We start from the raw sequence: 24,796 nt of genomic DNA, 5'->3' as shown, positions 1-24,796 counted from the left end.
AGAATTAGGATGTGTTGACAAGAGGAACTCAAGTTAAAAGTATTTCCCTTCAGCCCACACGTAGGGGAAGGAGGAACCCACTCCTTGTAAGTCCTGTAAATACTCAGCATGTCTTTACTACCACGTCCATTAGTGGTATTTCTACATAGCGATGACCTCGTTCTTTAGCACAGTGAATACACCTGAGAGGGAAAAAAATAAAGTATTTTGGTTGTGTATTTATCAGCATTTGGGCTCATTTAAATACTACTTGAATAACAATTATCTTTCTCAGCTGAGCACAGCATCAGGTTGGCAGACTGTGCTTCACTTCTTCTCAAAGTGACAATTAACCTTGATATCAGTCTGCAAAGTGCTCTGTACTGGCAGCAGAATAAAATTATCATTACCATATAAATCATAAAGATTCTACTGAAACTGAGATAGCTGTCATCCCTCAGCTATTTGCATTCAGTAAGGAGCAAGAAGGTTGTTGTAGAACATCTTCAGAATGCATCATCCTACAGCCACCACATTGTGGGCTTTTGAGGCCACGTTTGTAGCTACCTGAAAATGCCAGCCCCACATGCATGCTGAAAGAGTCATGGTTAATATACATTATTAATTAAATATTACTTAGGAAGGTTTGTGATGCAGAAGGCCATTACACTTGAATCATGAATTTAAATCTGATTTACACCATGGTAATTCCAGACACAAATGAGATTTTTGAGTTGATTATGTGATGCCTATCAGCTAGACAGTATTACACAGCAATGATACTGGTTATCACCTGATCTTATTCTTCAAAGTCTGCAGCTTACAAACAACAACAAAAAAGTAACAACAAAAAACCCCAAAATTAACTTCGTTAATGCTGGATCAAAATTCAAAATAGATCTCTTGCACTGATACTTAATCACTGTGTTGATAGATTATTGAGGAATGTACTCAGACAGCTAGAATTGTAGAAGTCACGTCGACAACAGCCAATTGAAACCCCATACTAAGTAAATACATCTTCCCTTCTAGGCAGCCTGGACATGCTGGGAAGGAAGAAGATTGAGTTGTCTTCTCTAAAATTTCCCACCTTCAAACATGTAATGACAAGTGACTGTGAAAATGTTTACAGCCATTTTTGATATGACACTTCATTTTTGTAATGTGCACACAGTGTGTCAAAGTGTTTTACTGTTCTTGCTGCTACCAACAGGACATTGCTGTGAATGAGACATGGCAGTGAAGCAGCCCTCTTTTAGAAATAGTTTTATAGACTGACAGGTCTTATTTTATGTGTAACAGAACACAAATAAACAAACAGCCAATTACGAAGAAGGGCACCTTGGGTGTTGGGTTTTCACCCCCACTACAGCCAAGTATTTTCTCAGACACAAACTACAGCAGATCTCATACAAGTACCTCAGGAAAGGGAGACAAAGAACTTTGTACCTGAGGCACAAAGTGACTCCAGGGATTGTTTTTGGCAGGCAATGTGGCAGACTGTATGCAGGAGATACAAGAAGCCATGGCTCTGTTTCTGACCCAGCCAGCAGTATGAGTTCTCTGAGAGGTGCAGTGCCAAGAAGTGCACTCCCATGAAGCATTTTGAATGACCAAACCCAAGTGTGTCCCATGATCCCTGCTGCAGAAAAAGGAACATGCTCCAGTGTAACATGGAGCAAGGCTAACTTTTCAATCAAAAGCCAGACACCCTTCCAAGAAAGGTTCAGTCATGAATGCCCTACCTTTCAAGCTATCCAACAAAATCTGAAATAATGGGAAGGTCCATTTTCACACTAGTCTCTCAAAATTCCTGTGGAACTCTCAAGCCCAGTAAACTCCAGCCAACAGTTTAACCTAGCACGCTTAATGAATCCCATCCATGATTACTTCATGCTGCAGCAAAACCTGGCACTGCGTTTACTGCAGTGACTCTGAAACCAATATTCCTACAAATCCACCCTGGCTGCAAGCCCCGAATTTGGAAGGTTTTTTTAAATCCCTGGTTTGCAACCCTAAACGCCACAGCTATGAGCTTAGCAATCAATTATTTATATCAACAAATCTGAAACTGCATACTAGGCAAGCATCTAATTTTTCAGTCTTAAACTTCTCTGAAAATTAAATGCATTACATTCCATCTATCTTCTCTGGAAGGGTTCTAACATGCCTAATTTTATAGGCAATACATATATTTATCCCATATAAGCTACCTAAGATAGCAAATAATGAGACTGTACAGAATTTTAAAATTCTCTGGAGTCCATCTATGGTAAAATGACCATACAGTTGACACTATACAGTTATCCCAAGCACACTTAAATTATCTTTAAAAAATATGTATCTATTTAGCTCAGAAGCATAAAATTCTAAATACTGCTTTCTTATGTAAGGAGACTAATCATAAACTAGTGTAATAACACACTTAAAAATAAACCCACTTTAGAATTAAAACAACTTAAAGAGTAAAATCCAGTTTGTTACCATAGGTTTTGTACATTACCCATAGAATTATGATATATGCAGAAGATACTGCACTGCTGTCACAGAAAGAATAGAATTTCCTTTGACAATTTTAAAATTATTATAAAAAGGATAAAAATCTCTATTAGATTTATGATGTGAGTATTCAGTGGTGCTTACTGTCAGTACCTCCTAAATGAAAGTTAAATCAAACATCAACTAATCTAGCATAAATAAAAAGCCCTCCTACCCCAAAAATCAATGTGTACTAAAAATGACGCAATCATTTTGAAAGAATGGAATTATTCACTGTTTCTCCCCTGCATAATAACATTGTTTTCTGATAAAGAAATTTTACTATGAAGTCACTGCTGAATTTTATACAAAGAGACTGCCTACAGCAAGATAATCCAGAATAAATACCTTTAAACGCTTTAAAATTCTTAGAGGCTATGCTAAACTCCAAATTCTATAAAAGTTACAGTAAGACATTAAATTATTTAAAAACCCAATACAACAATTACACCCAAACCAGAAAAAAACTTTAGAAATTTAAGATTTAAGTTGTCAGCTGTGTCGTTACTCCTAGAGTAAGTGATCTAACCATGTACAGCTTATTCTTCAAATGTAACTCAATCTACTAAACTGAACACAAGCCCTTGTATTTCAGTCTTACTTACAGAATCACCATCTTGGCCACCACAATATTTACAACATTAAAAGGCTACAAGTGCCATGAAAGCATATTATCACTCACCTATAGCCTTCTCTAGGCACAGTATGCATCACCAGTTAACAAAGGCCACATAAATATGGCTTTTGTGCCAAGAAGACAGTAAATTATGTATTTGACTACACATTTCTCCCTAAAAAACCCCAGAATGTTAACATTAATCAGAGGAAACTTCAGATTCTGGCATAAATTTGACTATCGTATAAAAGGTAATATTTAAAATACATAATGCCTTACCACACAAACATGAGCTGCCATATGTGAGGCACTGCTAAGCATGGTTTCTATTAAGCCAATACACAGTAACTGGCTCCTTTCCAAGCAACATGGAAGTATTTAAAAACCCTGTTTAATCCAATTCCACAGCCTTGAAACAAAAATAAATTAAAGTGTTGCAAGAACTGTTAAAATGAAAAATTAAAGGCATGTAAATAAGTGAAAAAAAAATTGTCAGAGAAAATGAAAACAAAGATTATTTCAAGTAGATATCTTAATTGTAATTAGTAACATTTGGCATGTTTATATGACTCAAAGCTGCAGCCAATTAGATACCCCAAAAAGCTTGTAACAAAGCTGCAAATGTGTAAGTACAGCATAAATAAGTTTTATTGCTCACCAAGAAAACAGCATCCAGATCAATTTCATAGTTTGTTTCCAAAGTATTGCAAAGCATGCTCTGTTACTAGTTCATGACTTCTCAGTCCTAAACTGCAGCTTTTCTGCCAGAAGATTTTGGAAAACAATTTCATTAAATTCAATCTATCAATTGTTAATCTCCACACTTTCCATATACACCAAGAGCAAAAGAAAAATTACAGCATTGCCTTAGACTGTCACAATTATGCAAAAAAATCCAAAACAAAACCAGCAACAACAAAAAGCCAAAACAAACAAACAAACAATACTCCCCCAAAATAAAGTGCACTAAAAGTTAATAGCTGTTTAAAAGCTGTACAATTGTGGTATTGGAACTAAGAAAGACTGATTTTTTTTTTAAATAGATTTCCAAGGGGAGGGGCTTTAAGTATTACAGGGAAAGGAAGAACTCAAATTCTGCAAAATGTGGTTTATTGAAGACAACAGTGCTGTCTTCAGCAGTTAGGAGATTGTGCCATTTACTGAAGGAAACAAATACTTCATTATGCTGTCAGTCCCAACCAACAGACAAAATATCTTCCATTTCCCTCATTTATTCAATAATGAGTAAATTACTAAAGGGTAATGAACTGCTAATAAAAGCATGTTTTTTACATGATTATCATGAAATGGCAGTGCCTGCTTGTTCAGTGCAGTAGTACCTAATATAGTCAGACTTTCAAATAATTCTCCTCTATCAAATTTCTGTAAAGAAATTGACCCTTACATAGTTTTCATACTAGAAATTAGTTTACATTTAGGGAAAAAAAAAAACAACAAAAACCCCACAAAAATAGCTAACTATATATAAAATCTACACATTCAGGTATGTCTTTGCAAAGTCTTCTAGCAATGATGTAAAGTCTCAGTCAAGGTGGTTTTGCTTCCCTTGCTGGCAAGCAATGATTGTTTATTTAATGCACTTATTTTAGGGGTTGGAGGGAAGGGTTTTTTTTGTGTGCGCATTTTATGAGGGCTTTATTGAGGAGATTACAAAAACATGCATATAAAACACCAGTTTTATAATAAAATCAAATTCTGGCTCATAGGAAACAACAAAAAAAAAAAAAAAGAAAAAATCTCCCACCCTAAACCAACACCTTTGCTTAGCTATTTAGGAGAAGGCAAAAGAAATGTCTATGAAAGATTTCTGAAAAATTCTGGAGCTGAAAGCATTGGGGACTGCTCTTGTACACCGTAGGAGACTGACTTAAAAAGACCAGCTGTAACTCAATATGAAACTGCTGGAAAAGAATTTCTCTGTTCAGAATTCCCCGCACTAAAAGCATCAAAGTGTTTCATTTTACCCTTGTTACAGTTATTCACACCGCCTTCCCCAAGTTACAATTTAAACCAGAGCTTTAGTTATCTTCTACAAGAAGCACATTGCAAATACCAAGGAACCCTCCCATATCCACCACAGGCTGCTTTTTGAGCATTTTTCTGCCCTTTCCTGCTTCAAGGAACAAGTGATCTTCCTGACCCCTCCTTATGCCCCAGTCTCATTTTCCTGCTTCCGCTGTGCCATAGGATGTGCTCTGGCATCTCCCTGACCTTCCAGATCTGCACTCACACGGTGCTTGCTGAAGTACTCTCATTCTTCTCTAACACTAGTTTCTCTTTTCTTCTCCTCCCGGGAGAGAAGTTGTCATCATTCAAAAACTGGGAGAACTGGCAGAAATCATGTGGAGGTATTGTTAAGCTGGGAGGTATTAATGGGTGTTGTCAGACAGTTCCTTACATCGTCATCGCTGAGTGAAGTTGCCAGACCTGGCAGGCAGCCAGTGGCAGGTTCCCTTTACTGCCTTTCTTTCTTTTATTTCCTCTCCTGCCTTCATGAAAGTTGCTAACATTTCAAGCCACCAATGGCCACAACACATCTTTTGAGCATTACATGTAACCAATCCTAAAGATCACTCCACCACCGCAATGCAAGCAACAATGCAATCAAGCATATATTGAAAACTTAGTTTATTCAACAACAAAAAAAAGTTCAGTGCTGTCTAATATTTTTTCATATAATAGATTTTCAAAGATATCAGATCACTAAAAAACAGCTATATTTTTGATGGCCTTCCAAGTACACTGCATCTTGACACATGGAAGACCCATGAAAAGAAACATCTGTGTTATTTTTAAAAAACAGATACTTTGTAAGCAATATGACATTGAAAAGTCACTTTCACAGTGAAAATAAACAGATATTTCTAAAGAAATGTTTTAATATAGTTACATACTTCAGAGCTTAAAGCATGAACTATGGTTCTGCACTATCTAAAAAAAAATAACTAAAGCAATGAAAAGCTTACATATTAAAAAGTAACCTCACACTTTTCACCCAAGAGCTACTTCAAGTTACCAAGGTAATACAATATAAAAACCTCACCAGTTAAAAAACCCCACCAGTTAAAAAACCCAGCAATCTAATTCAAGTGACAAAATACAGTATGATTGCTACTATAAAATATAATCTCAGTGTGATTGTTAACTTGCAAATCTTTGGGACATGTTTCTTGCTGCTTTTGAAGCAGAAAGGGACTCAAAAGTAAAACATAAAGCTGTTGCAGTGAGCACTGAAATTTTTCACCCATCCATAGCCTCAGTTGTTGATACATCATGGATTAAAAACCAACAGGATCCTGAACTCTAGTATAAACCACTTCCATGCCTATCTTTTTTGACCAAGTTTTGCTATTTCCTGTAAATTCTAAAGAGACCAGGCTAAGGTATATACAAAGTTCTGTGTCACATGTTCTCACGAAGCAGATCAAAATAAGTCTATACAGGCAGACAGTAAACTCCATGAGTAACACAATGGGAAGGGAGCCTGAATTCAGGCTGGAAATGTTTGCAAAGAAAAACGTTCAGAGAAAGCATTTCTTACTCCACTTTTTCATCCTGCTCACACATTAGCATCACATGAGTCACAGCTGTGTGCCTGTGGCACCACACTGATGCCTCCCCAAGTCAAACAATCAAAATCACTGAGCACAATTGCAGGGTAGATACTTGCTGTACCTGCTGCTCCAGGTCCCTCCAGTTCTCCCCCTCTGCATTTTAGAGCAAGGCTGACCATCTTCTCCCACCCAGTCCTTCCTATTGTGCTCCCTTTTGTCTTCTGCACCTGACACTTGTGCCATCCCTTTAGCTTTAAAGTAGCACTAGGTAGGAGTATACACATGGCCCCAAGAACAGTAACTCAAATTGTTGGAATTCACATAAATCCAGGGAGTTGTGAAGATGCCAGCCTCAACATTTCAGCAAAAACAGAGTCAAAGCAGTATTAAACAGAAATGTTGGACTCCATACAGTCACTAATAATACAAGAGCTATCCATGAGGCACACTGACCTCTCTCCCTAAGTCAAACTGAAAATGTTGCCATTCCACTTGGCTCTTCTCAACATCATCCCAAAGAGAACTGCTTTAAGTATTATCAGTGTGATTCATTTTCAAAAGCAAAATACTAGAATCACATATGCTGGCTGCTTATCAATTTTGCAGACAGTATAAAAAGCAAGGAATTAATGTAATGATTACAAACAAATGGACGAGATAAGACTATACACAGGATTTTAAACTGATTGTTTTGGAATGAGAGTCATTCTGCCCACTAAGCTCCACACTCCTTAACAGTCCCAAGCATCACCTATATTGCTAGAGGGTAAAAGAAATGAAATGTAAAGAACAAAAGAGGAATTGCAGTAAATACAAAGAAAAGAGAAGAATGATGAAAAGCACACCAGGGAACAACAAAAGAAAACGTGAAGGGGAAGACAGGTAAGATCGGTGACTTAATAGGAAAATTTTGAGCAGTTGCTCCAAGTGGTGTCCACAGAGAGCTGCTATTCACTTCATGCTGGCTCTCCTTGTTTCCAGCTGCTAAGTTCACATTGAAAGAAGCTAAAAATACATGAAATACTTTCCAAATATTATTTTCCCATGTAAGCAATTGGTGAAAGTTGTCACAGAGACATTGTCCTCTTGCCAGTGAGAAGGGAAATACTATACAAGAAGTTGTAGTCTATGAAATCACTTGTCTCATGCACAATGCAGCCGAAAATATGGGGAAGCTTGAAAAGGCATTATTTTAGCTACAAGTATTTCCAACTGTTCCCCTCTTTCAGTAAGGCAATATAGGAAAATGACACTTAAATATGAGAATCTTATCACCTGTGAGAAAAGCTATATTCTGCAATACTCAGGAGCATAATATGTGTGCCATTTCTAGCAATCAAGCTTTGATATTTCAATGAGAGGAAAAAAAAGACAGGAGTGGCAAACGTCGACAATTTAGGTATACCATCTCCTGACAAACTGAAATTTCACAATGCTGCAGATTTAAAACATAAATGGTACTGCTTTGAATTCAGGACTGTCCTTGCCAGTAAATTCAGCTCATTACAAAAGTAAAATAGGGGAAGGGATGGGACAACACATACTGAAAACCATCCAGTTCTTTCTGTTAAATGTGAAGTATAACAGGCTTTTTTATGACATGCCTTCCTCCAAAAATAGCAATGATTACACTGCTCACCTCCCACACCCTCTACCCCCCTCCCCAGCTTGGCTTTTTTACATGTAGAACATTACACATTCTCAGTCCTGAGGAAGGAGCCAAGAGGACTCACTCCATTGCCCAGTACCCAAACTACAGAAAAGGAAGTAGGGAGGCAGTCAACTCTAATTTCTTCTAGTATTAAATCTTTTAAAGTCAAGTGACAGATTTTGTAGGAACTCTGAAACCTACAGCTTTCCACAGTTTTGGAAAGACGCTGCAAGTCCCAGCAGTGATAATCTGCCAATTCCAAGGCACATTTGTAAGCAAGACTTTTTTGTCTTCCAAACAAACACAAAGATTATACAGTCTACTCTCTTCACAAGGATGAGGCAGGGGAAATGTTAAGATCACAGCTGCTGCAGCAGTGGAAGCTGCAGCTGCCTTGGAGATTGTAGTGACTGTGTAGCCTGCCATACAATTGAGGGATGCTACTGTGCTACAGATACTGTTCCATCTGGGGCTTTTTTCATGAATGGAAGAAACCTGAAGCTTTGGCCTGCTGTAGTTAATGAAAAGTCTTGCAAATTATTTTGCAATACTCCACCTAAGTTCAATTCAGCTCAACAGCTCTTTTACCAGAACTTCCTAAGTAGCTATTTAAGACAGCTTGTATTCTTGAATAATACTTTCTTCACACCTCCTATGACATTTAGTTTTCAGAATTATCACATTCCTATTGCCCAGTCATTATTTTTTTTACATATGAAGGAGTACATACAGTGAAAGTAGGATGGAATCAGAACCATTTCAAGCAACCTACATCTGGAATGAACTTACCTTTATGAAATATGGTTAGGCTTTTTAATAGAAAAAACTAACATGTCTTTTTACAATGACCTAAATTTCACTAAAACTAAGAAAGGATCTATCATTACTTTAAGATATACTGTATAATAGCTCAGCTTTCCTCATTATTCTAAAGAATCATGCCTGGCTGATGTATTTATTTTGTAACATTTAACTATAACAGAAAACAGATGAAGTTCAAATATAAACACTGTTTAGACTATGTCAACAAAGCATAAACTAAATGAAGTGATTCTGCATTGACTATAAAAAATATTTGCTAATATTAAACTTACTAATGGTTATCTATCAATCTACCACAACATGAAGTAATTCTGCATCTTAAGAACTGCGTTAAAGCAGCAGACACATGAAGTTAGATGTGATTTTGCAAAACAGCATCATGGAGTGCACTTTATTGCTGTTTTATCATTAGTGTGAATAATTCAACAAACCCATGAAACCTCCTGATTACTTGGGTTTTTTTGTAAACTGCAAGTCACTAAAGGGCTTTCCACTCAGACAGCCAATGCTTACTTTACACTTGCTAGCAAAAAAATCAAATATAATAGTATCATGTATACTGAAACAACTGCTTTGTTATAAAGAGGAGGCTTCAGAAAACCAGAAAAAATGACACTGCTGTAAAAACCTGTAAGCCTTTTACTCTCAGTTCAAAGACTTAACCATTCTTCTACAACAGACTGAAGTTTCATATTCATCTCAGCAAATCAATCCACTAATAGGCATCAGTCATCAACACCGAAGTAAAATCTGCCACATGAAACAGCTTTGATGTGATTGAAGACTCACACATAGTCGTAAGCATGACAGAACAGCTTAGCTATTAAAATGTTTTATCCAGCAAAAAACTGTTCATCCTAATTGACTGAAATACTCTTTGAATGCTATTATTGCAAGGCTACTTCACTAAGCAGCGCCTTGGTACACAGCCACTTGACTTATATCTTGAGATCCAGCACAACCACATCAAATCTTGTTAGAGTATTTTCTTACACACACTTTTGTCAAGAGACCAAAACAATAAAGCTGACTGTCATTTTTACTACCAGTTGCTTAGTTAATTCGATACTGAAACATACTGGGATTCATTATAAACGCTGCATGCAATCAGCCATTTCTATCAATCTTTCTTTTTAGTTCAGTAACAGAATGAGACCTACTAACCACATCAGTTGAGATGGGTTGGCAGGCCTGGGTGGAAGCTATTCTTCTGCACTGAGCCGAATCCCTCACCACGAGAGGTGCAGTAGCAGGGATTCCTTTAAACAGCAATGTGCAGCCCTGGCCCAGCTCCAACACTGACCATATGTCACAAGCTGACAGATAAGAAGCCCGAGACAGCCATCTGAAAACAACTGTACACAGCCCCAGCCACCAGACAGTGAGGGTTTCAAGATATACCTCATCATTCATTTCAAAGCCAACTTTAAACATACCAGAAGGAAATATACTTGACAAAAAAAACCACAAACTGCCCCCCCACCCCTCAAACCAAACCAAATCGAACCACAACAAAATGAAACACCCAAACCAAACAAGCACACTGTCATTATCAGAAAGTCTATATGATACTATACTCTAACTCAGGAAGTGTCCACTGAATATCACAATTCATTGCAACAAACACAGTCAGAAAATTACTAACAGTTTGTCCCTATAACACTCTCTTTTCTCCATTATATTCACAGTGGATTAACAAGTTGCAAAGAAAGGAACCAAATATACCCAGCGACTGCCACCAATATTACATTTCACAGAATCAAAAAAAATATTATTGATTTAATATCTGAAATGAAGCATGATTTGGTATTTGTCCTGTATCTATTAATGCATCACAGAGTTCATCCATTTATGCCACTACTTTGGTTACCAGAAAGTATGTCATATCAATTCTTTATATGTAGGCAACATATTATCTCTCAGTTCTTATTCCAAAATTACTAAATTATCTGCACAAAGGAATAACTAAAATTTACTTCAGTCCCCTATACAATTTAAACAGATCCACACATTTAATTTTCATATTCCAAATTAATAAAATCCAGGTGAACTTACCTACAGTTCGGAGGAGGGTCTAATGTAATTTCTGCAAGTTCTTTCTGAATTCTTAAAAGAAAAAAAAGATACTATCAGGACTTTTTTTTCAATCTGTTTTTTTCAACTTTATGAACATTTTTATATCAATCAATAGTAACAAAATATAATTCTTAGAATTTCTGACTGAAAGTCGATCTATATTGTTTCATGAAACTGTGAAAGAACATGTAGAATAAAAACCAAATATTTTCTGAAAAATGAACATCCAATATGGAACAAATACCATGAGCAGCCACCTAGAAAATCACACTTTTTCCATAGGTCAGGAATCTCAGCTCCTTGGCTCACTTACACAATTACTAAATATCTCATATACCCTCTTTCTCTATTTCCCCTCTGACTATATGTCTTGCAGTTCTTGCCCTCCAGAATATTTAGCTTCTTAATAATGAATATTGTACTGGCAGGGAAAAAACCCCCAGCTCAAAGGAAAATTGTCCAGAATAAGCCCACCCAGGACTTCACAACCTCCTACGTATACTGGGGGGCTGATATCAACTTCCCCCAAAGGGAAGTGCTCCAGCTCCCTGGTCAGCCTGGGGACCTGCTGCTGGACTTGCTCTGATACCTGCCTTCCTTTTATTGAGGGGATAAAACTGGGTAAGTGCTATCCCAGATACAGTCTAATGAGAGCTCAGTAAAGGCAGATAAATCTCTTTCATTTGTCTATGGACTATGCCTCTGTTAATACCTCCCAGGAGGCAGCCCAGCCTTTGTTGCTGCCTCACACTGAGCCTGCTGTCTGCCAAGGCCCCCACATCCTTCTGAGCAAAGATGATCCCCAGTGTGTATCTGAGCAAGGGGTAAGTCCTCCCTGCATCCATGGTGTTCATTTGTCCTTGCTGAATTTCATGAGTTCTCTGTCAACCCTCTCGTGCAGCCTGGCCTGATCCCTCTGAGCCGCAGCCTTGCCCCGGTGTGTACAAACTGCTTGTCATCTGAAAACTTCGCAGTGCACTCTGCCATGTCCTCCAGGTCACCAATAAAGACATTACAGGCATCCTGCCAGAGCTCTTCCTCCAGGGAGAGCAGCTTCGTTGTTAAGGATTTCTGGATATTCCCAGGCTGACGCTTGCCAGCCAAGTCCTTGAATAGCTGATCTCTGCCACAGCTGGCAATGGGGGCTCTTTTCCCTTACACCAGCATCTGCATCAGAGCCAGCATCTTGACCTCCGAAGAAATTTAAGTATGCAGAATACGATACAGAGCTCCCAAAGGAACTCGTAGGAGTTTACAGTTCCCAAAGACTTGCCAGATTATGATGCCATAAGCAGGACTGTGAATGCCACCTTCCCTATAACCTATATCCAAGGCTTTTTCCACAGGCTACTTCAGTGCAAAAACATAAATATGTAGAAGGAGGAAGGAAAATAAAAACAATTCAATACATCTTTAGTAGTTTCTTCTTGCCTTCTCCTTCACAAGATTTCATGCACAGAGCAGATTGCTATTTCTATTATTCCCTACACTAAAAAAGAAATAATAACACAATAATACCACTCAAATTCCTGAGAAAGGTGCTCAAGCCACAAGCCAAAGGTTCAGGTCTGACCTACACATATCTTGTTAAAAACGACTGCTATCCATTTTGCATATAAATATAGGTAAAGAAAATCACTTATCAAAATAAGTATTCAAGTATATTGGCATATATAAAGTAAAAAAGAGCAGTTCCATTCTTTATATATTACTACAATCCAAACACAATCTTGCATGTTTAAGAGTCTCACAGCCACTATCAAAATTCCCCTTATGCCACTATGAATTGATTTTATGGCTCTAATGAATAAATGGACCAACAGCAGTAGAAGAGCTGGCCTGAACCAGGAACTCAAGCCTTTATCATTCACATTCTGAAATAATTAGGACATACGTGGGTAAGATTTGTAGGCAGAGGTAATAATCATTTATTAAGACCTGATGACAGCATTGAAAAGATAAAAATACTCTTCCAGATGCTTAAATTTTCTTTAACTTCTATGCATATAAATGCAGGCAAAGCTAATAGCTTATCAAAATAAGCATTCAGGTATATTGGCATATATAATATAAAATGCCCCTGCATGTACCAAATGCTCGCACCCAACTTGCTGCCATCTGAAAACTTTAGAGTGCATTCTGCCATATCCTCCAGGTCACCCATAAAGACATGACAGGCATCCTGCCAGAGTTTTAACGCCAGGGAGGGCAACTTTGTTGTTAGGGATTTCTGGACATTCCCAAGCTGATGCCTCCAAGTCAAGTCCTTGAATAGCTGGGTGTATATACCCTACATACAACAAACACACAAGGTTATTTCTGTAGAGGGGAAGCAATTTGATCTTTACTTGCTTTTTCTACTCATTGAGATGTTTTTACCCCCAGCATATAGAATTCCTCCAATAAATACCATAACTTTTTTATAAAAACACAGGCACAGTCTGCTTAATCAAGCACAAAATCATTGTAGTAACACTGAAAGTCATCCCATTTTTTAATTAGTGAACTTTAAGCACAACAAAAATGTTTTAAAAGTTAGCCCATTTTAAACAATCCTAAGAAATCACAGCTTTTAGAAGGGAGATCTTATAACTGTGGGAATGCTTAAAATATTTCTTCTGTATATTACAAAATTCTGCCATGATTTTGAGATTTATACTACCACAAATTCAAACTACAGAAAACCTAGGCTGCAAGGAAACTTCAGTTTTGTCATTTATGAGTTGTTTTGCTTTCTCAGCCTTTTTTGAAGTTATTCAAGAAGAATGATGGCATTGCACTTGTTTTTGGAGTCAGAGATCATTCCTTTGTTTTACATATAGTAGTAAAAATAGTTAATATTTCATGGCATTAGAGTGAGTATGAGGAACATCAAGAATGGATTGACAACTTCAGTCCTAGATCAAAATCTTTACATTCTTCCTGCTAAATCCTAAAAAACGTTCCTTACATTCTGGAAACAGAAGTCTCTCATTTTCTCTATCTGTTCTAGTTCAAGCCAAAACTTCTAATGCCAAGAGCACTAAAATGGCCCTTTATCAAGTTATTCTGTGATTGAGCAGACACAGACAAACCACCTTTCTGCCTCAAGATGTAAAAATTGATTAGATGATACTGTCTATTAATGTTCAAAAGACATCATTGCTCTTGCAAACATCTAAGACAAAGATGTTTAATTCATGATCATTTTTATACAAACAAGATAAACATATTAGTGCAATACTGTCCATCAATTGCTCCTCAGCAAGCTATCCATGTTTATTCTCCTACTCTGTGGTGTCCCAAACTAAAATTAATTTATACACCTTACATTTCTTTTCTTGCAACCTTAATTTACCTTGCATTCACGCTGAGAGCTCATTCATAAACAGTTTCTGTAAAACAGCTGACACGTAGCTTGTTCACATGTCACAGCATTCAACGTTACAATTAAATCATCGGACAGCATCCCAGAGAGCCTTGCACTGATAGAGACCTCCAGTGTGCGAGCTGCCCTTTGTCTGCATGTGCTCTGGCACTCGCCTCTATCCCCACGAGCTGCCCTCAGAATCTGCCACAGGAGAGGACGTGCCTCATTTCCTTCGCTGACCACAGAGGATTCACCGCGAGAAAATGCGGCCTCCGGCAACAAAACATTGTTTTTCAGGGTCCTTTCTGGCATCTGTTTCTTTGGATATTCTGCCTCAATAACAGTTATGTTTAAAAATGTCACAGAGGCAAAACCCTCTATATTGAAATAATTACATATATCCAGTCTATATTTAAACTAATGACACTATGGTTTATTACATATTGGACAATGGGGATGATGGCAGGAGGTGAGGCCCTTGCTGGTAATCAAAGCCCTGGGCTGCACACATAAGATATTTAATTTACAATGTCAGATCTGATACTTTGGTCTTAGAGAAGTCATCTGACTCTTCTCTCTCATGTATATACACACATATATATAAAAAAATCCCTCACTTTAACTAACAAAAAAGAACACAGTTGCCTTCCAGTAATGGTGCAAAGGTTAATCTACTCGTACATTCAGAAGCATGAAAGTACATTGTGGATTTCAAATATCATTAATTCTCACAGACACATATTTACTACTGTACCAAGCCAAAAGGGACTGAGTTGTTTCCTTCATGAAACAACTCCCTAAAGCTAAGAAAGATGTGAATGTGTTAGAGAATTTCCTAACATTATTAATAGGAAATGAAATAAAATAAAGGACCACATGACAATAAACTCCTTTTACCACATCTGCTTTTCTAAACTACATGTCTCTCTACCCATAAAAGCCAGATGAATCAATAGCTTATATCAAAGAATATACTACTTAGAACATATTTAAAAATGCAGTCACTGGTATGCATTTAAATACTAAATAAATTGTGACTGAGCAGGAAATTGATCTAAAGATGGTTAGGTTCATACTGGAGGAAAAGATATATTCTCAGCTACTTATTAAAAGATGGATAAATGACAAGGATATTTCTTGTAAGAAGAAGCACTCCATATTTTGCCATCATATTCAACATGCTACATATCATTTCCAGATTCTGTGATAAACCTCTCAGGAAAAAAAAAAGGGGGGGGGGCAGGGGGGAGGGAAATACTCAGTTTTGTTGAATTTTGAACCAATTTAATTTATCACTTATTTGCTCCTCCTTAAGGCTGCAACTTCTCTGAATAATTAAAATATTACAACTAAAATTGTACAGTTCACAATTTGTTGCAAGCACAGATATTTATTAAAAAATGTCAAGACTGGCCATAAAGGTTTACAGATTTTCAACCAGCAACTTCAGGAGCCAAGCAAAACAATACATTTATTTGTTGAGCTACTATGTCAGCCAAGAATGGTTACACTTCTCTCAATCCAAAGGTCATGCTAAGATTTGCTACTTAAGAGGTAACAAGATGCCTGCTGTTTTCAAGGACAGCAATTCAATTCCATGTCTGAACTGTAATTGTGATATGCAGTGAGTTTCTCAATCTTGACATGTTGGGTAAGAAAGGTTGCTATTTAAGGTGATGCCCTGTGGGTGAGGAAAATTGAAGGACCAGTACACTGCACGACATATGCTGTAAGCTATTACACCTGTACAGCAGCTAGTCCTGAAGTATTAACAGAGAAGGACAGCATGTGATGGCATTCTGCCTTCTTGATGCCATCCACAGCAATGCTAACAGAAGAAACTCCATATCTCAATACCAAGAATCTTACTCAAATAGAAATATGAGTGGTTTCACACAGCCTCTGTAATGAGATCACTTTGGAAAGCAGTTAAGCTGCATGAACAGTATATTCATACATAAGACTGGGACCAGTTTACAATTACTCAAGCAAAAGTCAGCACACTGCTAAACCTTCATTATTATAAAACCTCACGCTACTGAAAATTCTTTTACTGACTCCATAAAACATAAATGAAAAGCAAAAGAGGAGTCTTCCAAATAGAGATGCACAAACCTTCCTCCATATACAGTAGGTATCATAATGCAATCCAAAAAAACTGTGGCTAGAATTCCATGTGCACAAAAAAGCTTTCCAGGTGAGAAAATCTGATTTCCAAACTCTGGTTAGAATCAAGTCTGTAGTCTGTGACTTTAGCTCCAGTGAACTTGCTGGTGTTTGAAGCTTCTAAAGAAATTAAGGAATCTTGACAAAAGCCACAACTGTGCTACACTCTATAGTTTGAGTGTTTTACTGATTGTTTAGCAGTTGACTCTTTACACCATAATAAAGGTACCAGAGTAAGGCCTTATTAAACCTGCACTATTTCTCATTCATAATGAACTAAAATAACAATATTACTATGAAGATCTTTCATACAGACTACTTTTGGAATATTTATTACATATTAAGGGCTTTAAGACATTTTTCCTTCCTTTATGCTACTCCCCTCCTTTTTAGCCTCTAATTTCTGATTTGGCTTTCTTGAGACATAACTGATTTTAATTAAAAAGCACAGAAAAAAACCCTGTGATATGAAAACCTGTCTAGATTAGAAAAGGTGCAATTCCAATTGTAACACTATGACAAACTACTGAATATTCAAAAACAAAAAAAGAGGAAAAAATTATACAAATAAAAACTCCCATTACTACAACAACTGTTTCTGTAATCCTTCCAGAAAGGGCTGCAACAACAAGCACTCCTAAATTACATTTCTCTTCAAAAATACTGTACACATATCTACAGAACTATTCTAAGTCATGTCAGCTTTTAAAATGTATAATCAAATGTATATTTCTAAAATGTATAATCAATATTACTATACATGTGAAACTAGCTTTAGAGTCTAACTGGCAAATGTACTGAAGTCAGCAACTGATGGCATAATTAGTTTTAGCAGAACCATAAGCAGATATGATTAAACTTTAAAAGGTTTAAGTAATTTTATCACTGTAAAATGCTTGTTGATAAAAGCTCTAAGCTTTGAAGATACAAAGCTAAGATTAATAGACCAATTTCTGACATATCATTATTAATTTTTTAATAGGATAGTGTCCACAGGCCCTTGTCAGAATCCTAGCATCATTACACCAGGCACTGTACAAAGTTCACAATACACAGACTGCTTTCTAAAGATGCTGGAAACTGTTTTTATGACCCTAAAAGTCATGACTAATCCAATATTTCTAATATTTAAAAAAAAAATAATAGCAAGAAGCAGACGAAAGAGAAGAAGACCAGAAACCATAACGGCTGTGAGAATTAACTACATTAATTACATCATGATTTGTAGTGAAAGCTGAGTGGGGTTTTTTTCCTTCTTGTCATAAAAGGAAACACAGGCAAGTTTTGCTGGTCATTCTGCAAGTGATATGACCAGGTAATCTCCTAATAGTGTCACAGCAGGAATGTGTATCCAGAAAGTATTTCTCCAGGGAATTAAAAATGAAGAAAAACTAGCTGTAAGAAAGGAATCTATAGCAGAAGAAAAGCATGACATGACAGTACCTTACTGGAAAGACAAAAGATACTTTAGTATCTTTACTAAAGTATCTAAAGACACGTTAGAAATGGATTGAATTGGTAAGGGACAGATTAAGGCAAAACAAAGACTCAAATCCTGACTAGATGTATGCACATGTTTATATAGTGTTATTTACAGACTCTGACTACATGCATATGTTGTAAATTACGGCAGCAGGGGCTTGGTGCTTCTCCTTTACCACAGCACCACAGTGGTACAACTCCAATGTTTTATCTTGTAGTTTACACTACCTTGGACTAGCAAAGAAACGAGATGTGGGAATTCTGCATCAGGACGGTCTGCAGAATTGGTCTCTTGTCAGATTATTTTATGAGTGCTTTTTAACTTCAATCACTATAATCCCACTTGCCCAGACTTACAACCCTATGTGTACTAGCAAAGCAACACCAAGCTGTAAATTCCTTCTGTCTGGTCCCACCAAGACAATCATTATCTGGAGATGGACATGATAGCATAGAATAATTTAAATAGCTATTCTACAAGCCAACCTTTCATCTCAATCAGAAAAGGGAGGGAAAATAAATGGGTATTAAAACAGATCACAGTTTAAAGTAATGAAACCAACATACATTTGTTGTTCATTCAAGTATTTCTGACCTGACCATCTGGGAAAAGAAAAGGCAGTACTTCATGGCAATAGGTACTATGGTAGGCCTAACATGCTGAGTTACTGAACTGTCTGAAATGTTTATGGCTAATTAACTGTAAGTTACACTGACAAGTTTCAACATCAGTCATACATACATATACAGAGATATATTTTATAAGGCTACAAAACTGTCTGAGTTTTATTAGCAATAAAAAAATGTCAGCTTTTATCATGCAAGCAACTATTAAAACCATGTGAAAGAGGCAAACTGAGAAAGAAAAGGAAAAGTATATACAGGTCTCATTATTGTGACCAGTCTCAAAAGGTTATTACACTGATACAGTAATGTTATAATAAAACAATCAGAAAATTAATATACTGAGTCAATTCATGGATCTGATGGCCAGCTGAAAGAACAGAAAGCAACAAACAACCAGGAAAAACACTGTACCTTTTAGCACTAGTTGACAATTTAGCAGCTGTTTTGCTTGATATTTTTCCCTCTTTTTTCTTGGGTTGAACTTGCTCCCTTTCTTGTTCTTGCTGAACACCTTCACGCTGATCTCCATCAGAGCTGCCTCCACTGGTGCTTGGACTATCATCCACTCTCTGCCCCTCTGTAGACATGGCAGATGCTGCACTGAACAAAGACAAACTGAAGTTAGTTTTTTGAGAAGAAACTGCCTAATTGTATTTCTTACATGCTTAAGGAAAGAACACATTGGATATATGTCTTTGTCCTAATAAAACACTTGTGTCACAGTAGTTCAGTAATCCTCATACTGAAGAGTTCTACCACAAGCATCCTAACCATATTCCAGGAGCTGGCAATTTTAAACCCTATACTACTGCCACCCCCAAAAAACCCCAACCAACCCACAAACAAAAAATACAAAACAAACACACAAACCAATCCCCCCGCCAAACTCTTCACACACACACACATATATATGTATGAAAACCAGAAGTTACTGAAGTTAAGTGGGAAACATAATCCTGCAAGTGTAAAACCATTCACTGTGAATTATGCTTTTCAACCACTCAGCAATACCATCAGTTAGCTGTCCCATCAACTATGCCACCAGTTCAAATCTACCACAGCTAGTTAAAAACTGAGAGTTATTACTATCTTAGGACTCCCTGTTATCCCATATGAAATGAATCTGTGGGCTCATTCCAAGTGTACAATGTGGGTTTCCACATCTTGGCATGCTTGATGGAAACACAGAACTGAAATGCTCTAGCACAGGACTGTTTGTATTTACTAAAGTGGTGAGCACATTGGTAGAGGATATAACCAAGTTTTTTCCCGACATTTCATTCAGGCAACATGAGGCAACAAACTTGTCAGAGAACATGAGCAGCAAGAAATCTCAGCATATTTCAGAAGTCAAGTTAATGCTTTATTCACACACTTCTGATACTAGTTAGCTATTTTAATGTCTTCCTTCATTTTAAATAGTATAACAATATGCCGACAGATGAGGAATTACAAGCCCACTGTTACAGCTGTCATGACTTCTCAAACTCTCAAACTGTTCTAATGAAGGACAGATGTCCATGAAAAACCCTTACTGAATTTGCATATCAGTCAGTGGCACTGACTGATTTTAAAAAAACAAAAACCCAAAACCAAACAAAACCCCAAATCAACAAAACCAAAACCAAATTAAAACCAAGTGTATTTCCTTTAACTCCAAATCTGTACTTTATACCTGTGTTATATATCCTTCTCTAGAGATTTTTAATAAAAAGCACACAGGCCCAAATGTTACTTGCTTACACCCACACAATCCCCATATATCTGGGTGGTTTTCTGATCAAATCTGTCTGAATGAAGAATTTGCTCTTTTATACACAAAGAGTTTCAAATTGCTGTGAACTTCGACTCTCTTTTCCTCTTACCTATGTACAGACATCATCACAACTAAGAACAAAACTATTCACCTTGACTATTATATGTTTTAAGACTCGCTCAAGGGAGAATAATGAGATTTCAGGCTCAGATTCAACCATGCTTGTTCTATGGATTAAACAAAGTTCATCTCCCTGTACATATTTATGGAAAGAGACAGCAAAGGAAAAGTAAATTAATATCAATGCCAACAAGGGTTATATTGAAAAGGATGCTTTTTAAAAAGGCCTAAGTGTTCTTATTACAGAATAGAAATAAATGTACTCCTATACTGAAAACCCTTGCCAAGATCTAATACTATCACATAATACACACTATGGAGTAGAAGAAATAATCTCTTTAGGCATTATTGACACATTCAACTAACTTCAGGAGGAATTAAGTCTCTTTTGTCTATCTTGTGAAGCTATACTGAAAAAGAATTCTGGAAGTATGGCTCCCCTTCAAAATGTTTAGGCATTAAAACAAACAGCAATCAATACCAAGTGATAGATATGAGACTAAAGTTTCCCTTCATCAGCTTAAGGTGCATTTTTGATTTTGTAACAGAAAATAGTATTTTTGAATCTAAATATATATAAATACACAACACCCAACCTGCTCATTAAGATAATTGAAATAATGCAGAGTTTCTGTCTTAAAATTAAAATACAAAAAATGTCCACTCCTAGAGAACAATTTCTCCTATAGTACAGCTACAACAATACATTTAACATAATCCATAAATTTACACAGGCTGATGTTCAGATATTTAAATCCAGGTTGTGAGATTTCAAGGTAAAGCAGCAGAACACTTAGAGGTAATAAACAACAAAAGTATCACATTCTGAAAAGTCAAAATATGCAACTATAATGCAATTTTGGTAGTAAGTACCCATTTTCCTTGCTTCCATATAAAGCTAAAATACAACCTCATCTCTTTTTATAACACTTAATGTTGGCCTTTATTTGCCCTAGATTTTACTTCTAACCTTTGCTTAATACATCTAATTTTAAAGAGAAAAATTCTCTCTTCACAATGTACATAGGCTTTAACACTGCAGGCCAGAAAGTTAAAAGCATATTTAATAATGCTTATATGCATAGGACATCTGCTATGAATAATCTTGGCTATAAATATTACTATTATCCAAAAAACAACTGTATTCACTTCATAAGTTCAGGTTACTATCCAGCAGACAAACACTGTAACAGTAGCCCAGAGCATATAATTACTGTAACATGTAATGCCAGCATTTACAAGAGGAAAATGTTTAAATCTGTCACTTGCTGTCTGGCTAGTTTCTGGGGGAGGGGGGGTGTTGCTTGCTTTTGGGTGTTTTTTTCTTTTCTCCTTCTGTCCCTGTTCCTCCTTCTAACATCCATGCAACTCTTTCTATTCCCTCTCCTCACAATACCTGCAATTTTAGGAAGTTCTGTTCAAGGGATGCTCAATACCACGGTAAGACCGTGCTTTAAGGGGACTGAAATTAGACACTTCTAATGGGGTCAAGCTTAGAAGACACACGAACATATGAAAAAGTAAGAGAATAGGGGGAAAAAGTCAACTGAGAGGATGACACTGCGAAGAAAACATTTTGCTGCCACTAACACAGACAGAAATACAAGATAGTCCTTGAGCTGTAAGCGTGTTTGCAAGTGTCAGGCAGGGCGAGAGGGAAGACACACCATGTCCAGGTTCCCGGCTGCCAGGCTATTCTACATTCAGACGGGGGTTGCTAACCTCCCTGCTGTTGTGCAGAGAAAAATGAGCACAGGGGGCAGAGGAAGGAATGAAGGGGGACTTAAAAGTCCCTGCCTTAACGTGAGATGAATCAGCACCGAGAGAGATTACAAGTGTAACTACAACTATCAGTTTGAAGTGAAGGGTGTCCAAAATATTTCGCTTTTGTCAAATATATCCACTGGCACCTTCCCTTTCCTCCTCAAACTAAAAGCAAAACCAAAACAACAACAATAAAAACAAACAAACCAACAACAAAAACAAACAAACCAACAACAAAAACCAAATAAGACAAAAATACCCCAAACCACCAGTCATTATCAGATATCACACAGCACCAAAAAAAAGAAAAAAAATTAAAAATCCACCAGTGGGGGATAGCAAGATTCTGGCAATGTGCCGATGGGTCCCAAGGGCGGCAGAGCTAGTGATGATGTCTTTCTAAAGCGCTCGTAATTTCCTATAAGCCAAGATAAATTGAGTATTTCTGCAGGGTCCACCACGAGCAGCAATGGCAGCAGCCGCCTTACTTCATCTTCATTAGGAACCATAAAGGGCAAAAAGACCTCAGCATCGCGGGACGGGAGGCAGAAAGAGCCCGGTCTGTGCTAGAGGAGGGTCCGCCACGGAGAGGGGCACCCGGAAGGATGGGACGGGACGGGACAGGACGGCAGCCCCGGGCTCCCACAGCCCCGCGTGGGCACTCTCCGGTCGGGAAGCCCCCGCCGCACGGAGCGGGTGGTGGCCACGAGCATCCCCAAACCACACACCCCCCGCACTCCCACGGCCCGGCGGGCGGCGGCTGGGCCGGGGTGAGAAGTAGGAGAAGACCGAGAAGAGGAGGAGGAGGAGGAGGAGACAGAGAGAGGAAGACGTCGGGGGCACATGCGGGAAGGGAGAGGGTTGGGCTGCGGGGCTCCTTGGGGCGCGGGGGTGGGGGCTCAGTGCTTTTCCCGAGGGGTTCCAGCCCGGGGTGCCCAGGGCTGCGGCGGGGCTGTGGGATAGCGCATCCCAGGAGGCTCGGTGGCGGTGGGGGCAGGGGTGCCCCAGGGGCGCAGAGAGTGCCGCGGGGACCATGCGGAGCGGGGGTGGGGAGCGGGGGGTGCTCGCTGCTCCCGCCCGCAGCAGGGCGAGCAGGACAAATGGACACGGAAGAGTTGCTGAAAGGGTGTGGGGGTGCTGAGGAGCAATGGAGGCTGGATGGAGCCTGGGGGAGCGGGGAGCGCCGCCAGAGATGCCGAGGTGGCCGGGGGCGGCGGGGGGGCGGCCGGGACGGTTGCTATGAAAGGGCACGGCCGAGGATGCCAAGGGGGGCAAGGGGGTACCAGGCAGCACTGGGGCGATGCGGAGACGGCAGGGAAGATGAAGGATAAAGATAGAGACCGAGGGTGGCAGATAAACGTGGGGGAGAGAGAGGGTGCTGCCGTGGGGGAGGGATGGCGAGCGACGGGGGGGTAGGAGCCCGGCGGGGGGAGGGGAAGCAGACGGGGAGCTCAGCCGGGGCAGAGGTAGGTGTACCCCGGCGGAGACGGGGGGAAAGCCGCCGCTACCTGCAGGCGAGCGCAGGTCTCTCTGTCGCTGGCGCCGGGCACAAGCTGCGGGACAATCCGTCGCGGTCGCCCCGACTCCGGCCGGGCGCGGGGCTGGAAAGGGGCTGCAGCCGCTCACTGAGTCATGAGCCCGCTGCCCCGCGCTCCTCGCTCTCGGCTTCCTCTCCCCTTTCCCGTCTCTCCCGAGCAGCAGCGACAGCCGCCGCCGCTCCTGCCCCCGCTGCCCGGAGAGAAGTGAAGCCGCTGCCGCGCGCGCGCGCGCACCCCCGCCGCCGCCTCCGCGCGCGCGCGCCCCCACCCGTCCGCCCGGCGCCGCGCGCGCGCGCCCGCCAGCCAATTATCCCGGGCGCTCGCGGGCGCCGAGGGAGGGGCGGGAGGGCGGGGGCGCGCGCGCGGCTTCGGCAGGGGAGCGGGCGGGGGGGGGGGGGGGGGGGGGGGAAGTGACGGGATGGGGGCGCGCGCGTCCGCGGGGGCTGGCGGAGGCCGCGCGCCGCCGGGCACGGGGGAGGGGCAAGAGGCGGCGGCGGGAGCGCGCGTTAAAGGGAAGCACCGGGGGCTGGGCGGGGTCAGCGGGGCAGAGGAGGAAGGAGGAGGCGGGAGGGGATGGGGCGAGCCGGGACCTTCGGCCGGGGACTCGGGGGGGGATGGAGGTGAGGGTGCCCGGCCTTTCTCCCCGCCGCCGCCGGGCTGCCGTGGGCCCCCACGCGAAAGTCCGGGAGGTGGAAGGGGCGGGCCGGGACAGGGCAGGGGGCGGCGGAGGCCGGTAT

General features: G+C 39.7%; 1 protein-coding gene across 2 annotated transcripts in view; it reads right to left on the bottom strand.

The window, feature by feature from the left end:
* LOC102064105 (ubiquitin-conjugating enzyme E2 E2) overlaps nt 1-24,272 on the bottom strand; it is a 202,503-nt gene extending 178,231 nt beyond the window's left edge. The window contains exons 1-3 of one of the 2 annotated variants that reach the window (XM_074538499.1): nt 24,030-24,272; nt 19,293-19,481; nt 11,237-11,287 (exon numbers count right to left, since the gene is read on the bottom strand). In XM_074538499.1, the coding sequence (XP_074394600.1) occupies nt 11,237-11,287; nt 19,293-19,468 (227 nt within the window). In that variant the 5' untranslated portion in view covers nt 19,469-19,481; nt 24,030-24,272. The remainder of the gene's footprint in view (nt 1-11,236; nt 11,288-19,292; nt 19,482-24,029) is intronic. The other variant, XM_074538504.1, reaches the window with a different exon arrangement.
* Nucleotides 24,273-24,796: the final 524 nt, after the last annotated feature.

This window comes from Zonotrichia albicollis, chromosome 1 (assembly GCF_047830755.1).
Source record: "Zonotrichia albicollis isolate bZonAlb1 chromosome 1, bZonAlb1.hap1, whole genome shotgun sequence".
Classification (NCBI taxonomy): domain Eukaryota; kingdom Metazoa; phylum Chordata; class Aves; order Passeriformes; family Passerellidae; genus Zonotrichia; species Zonotrichia albicollis.
Note: the sequence above shows the minus strand (reverse complement) of the source record. Positions and strands in the feature narration are given on the sequence as shown.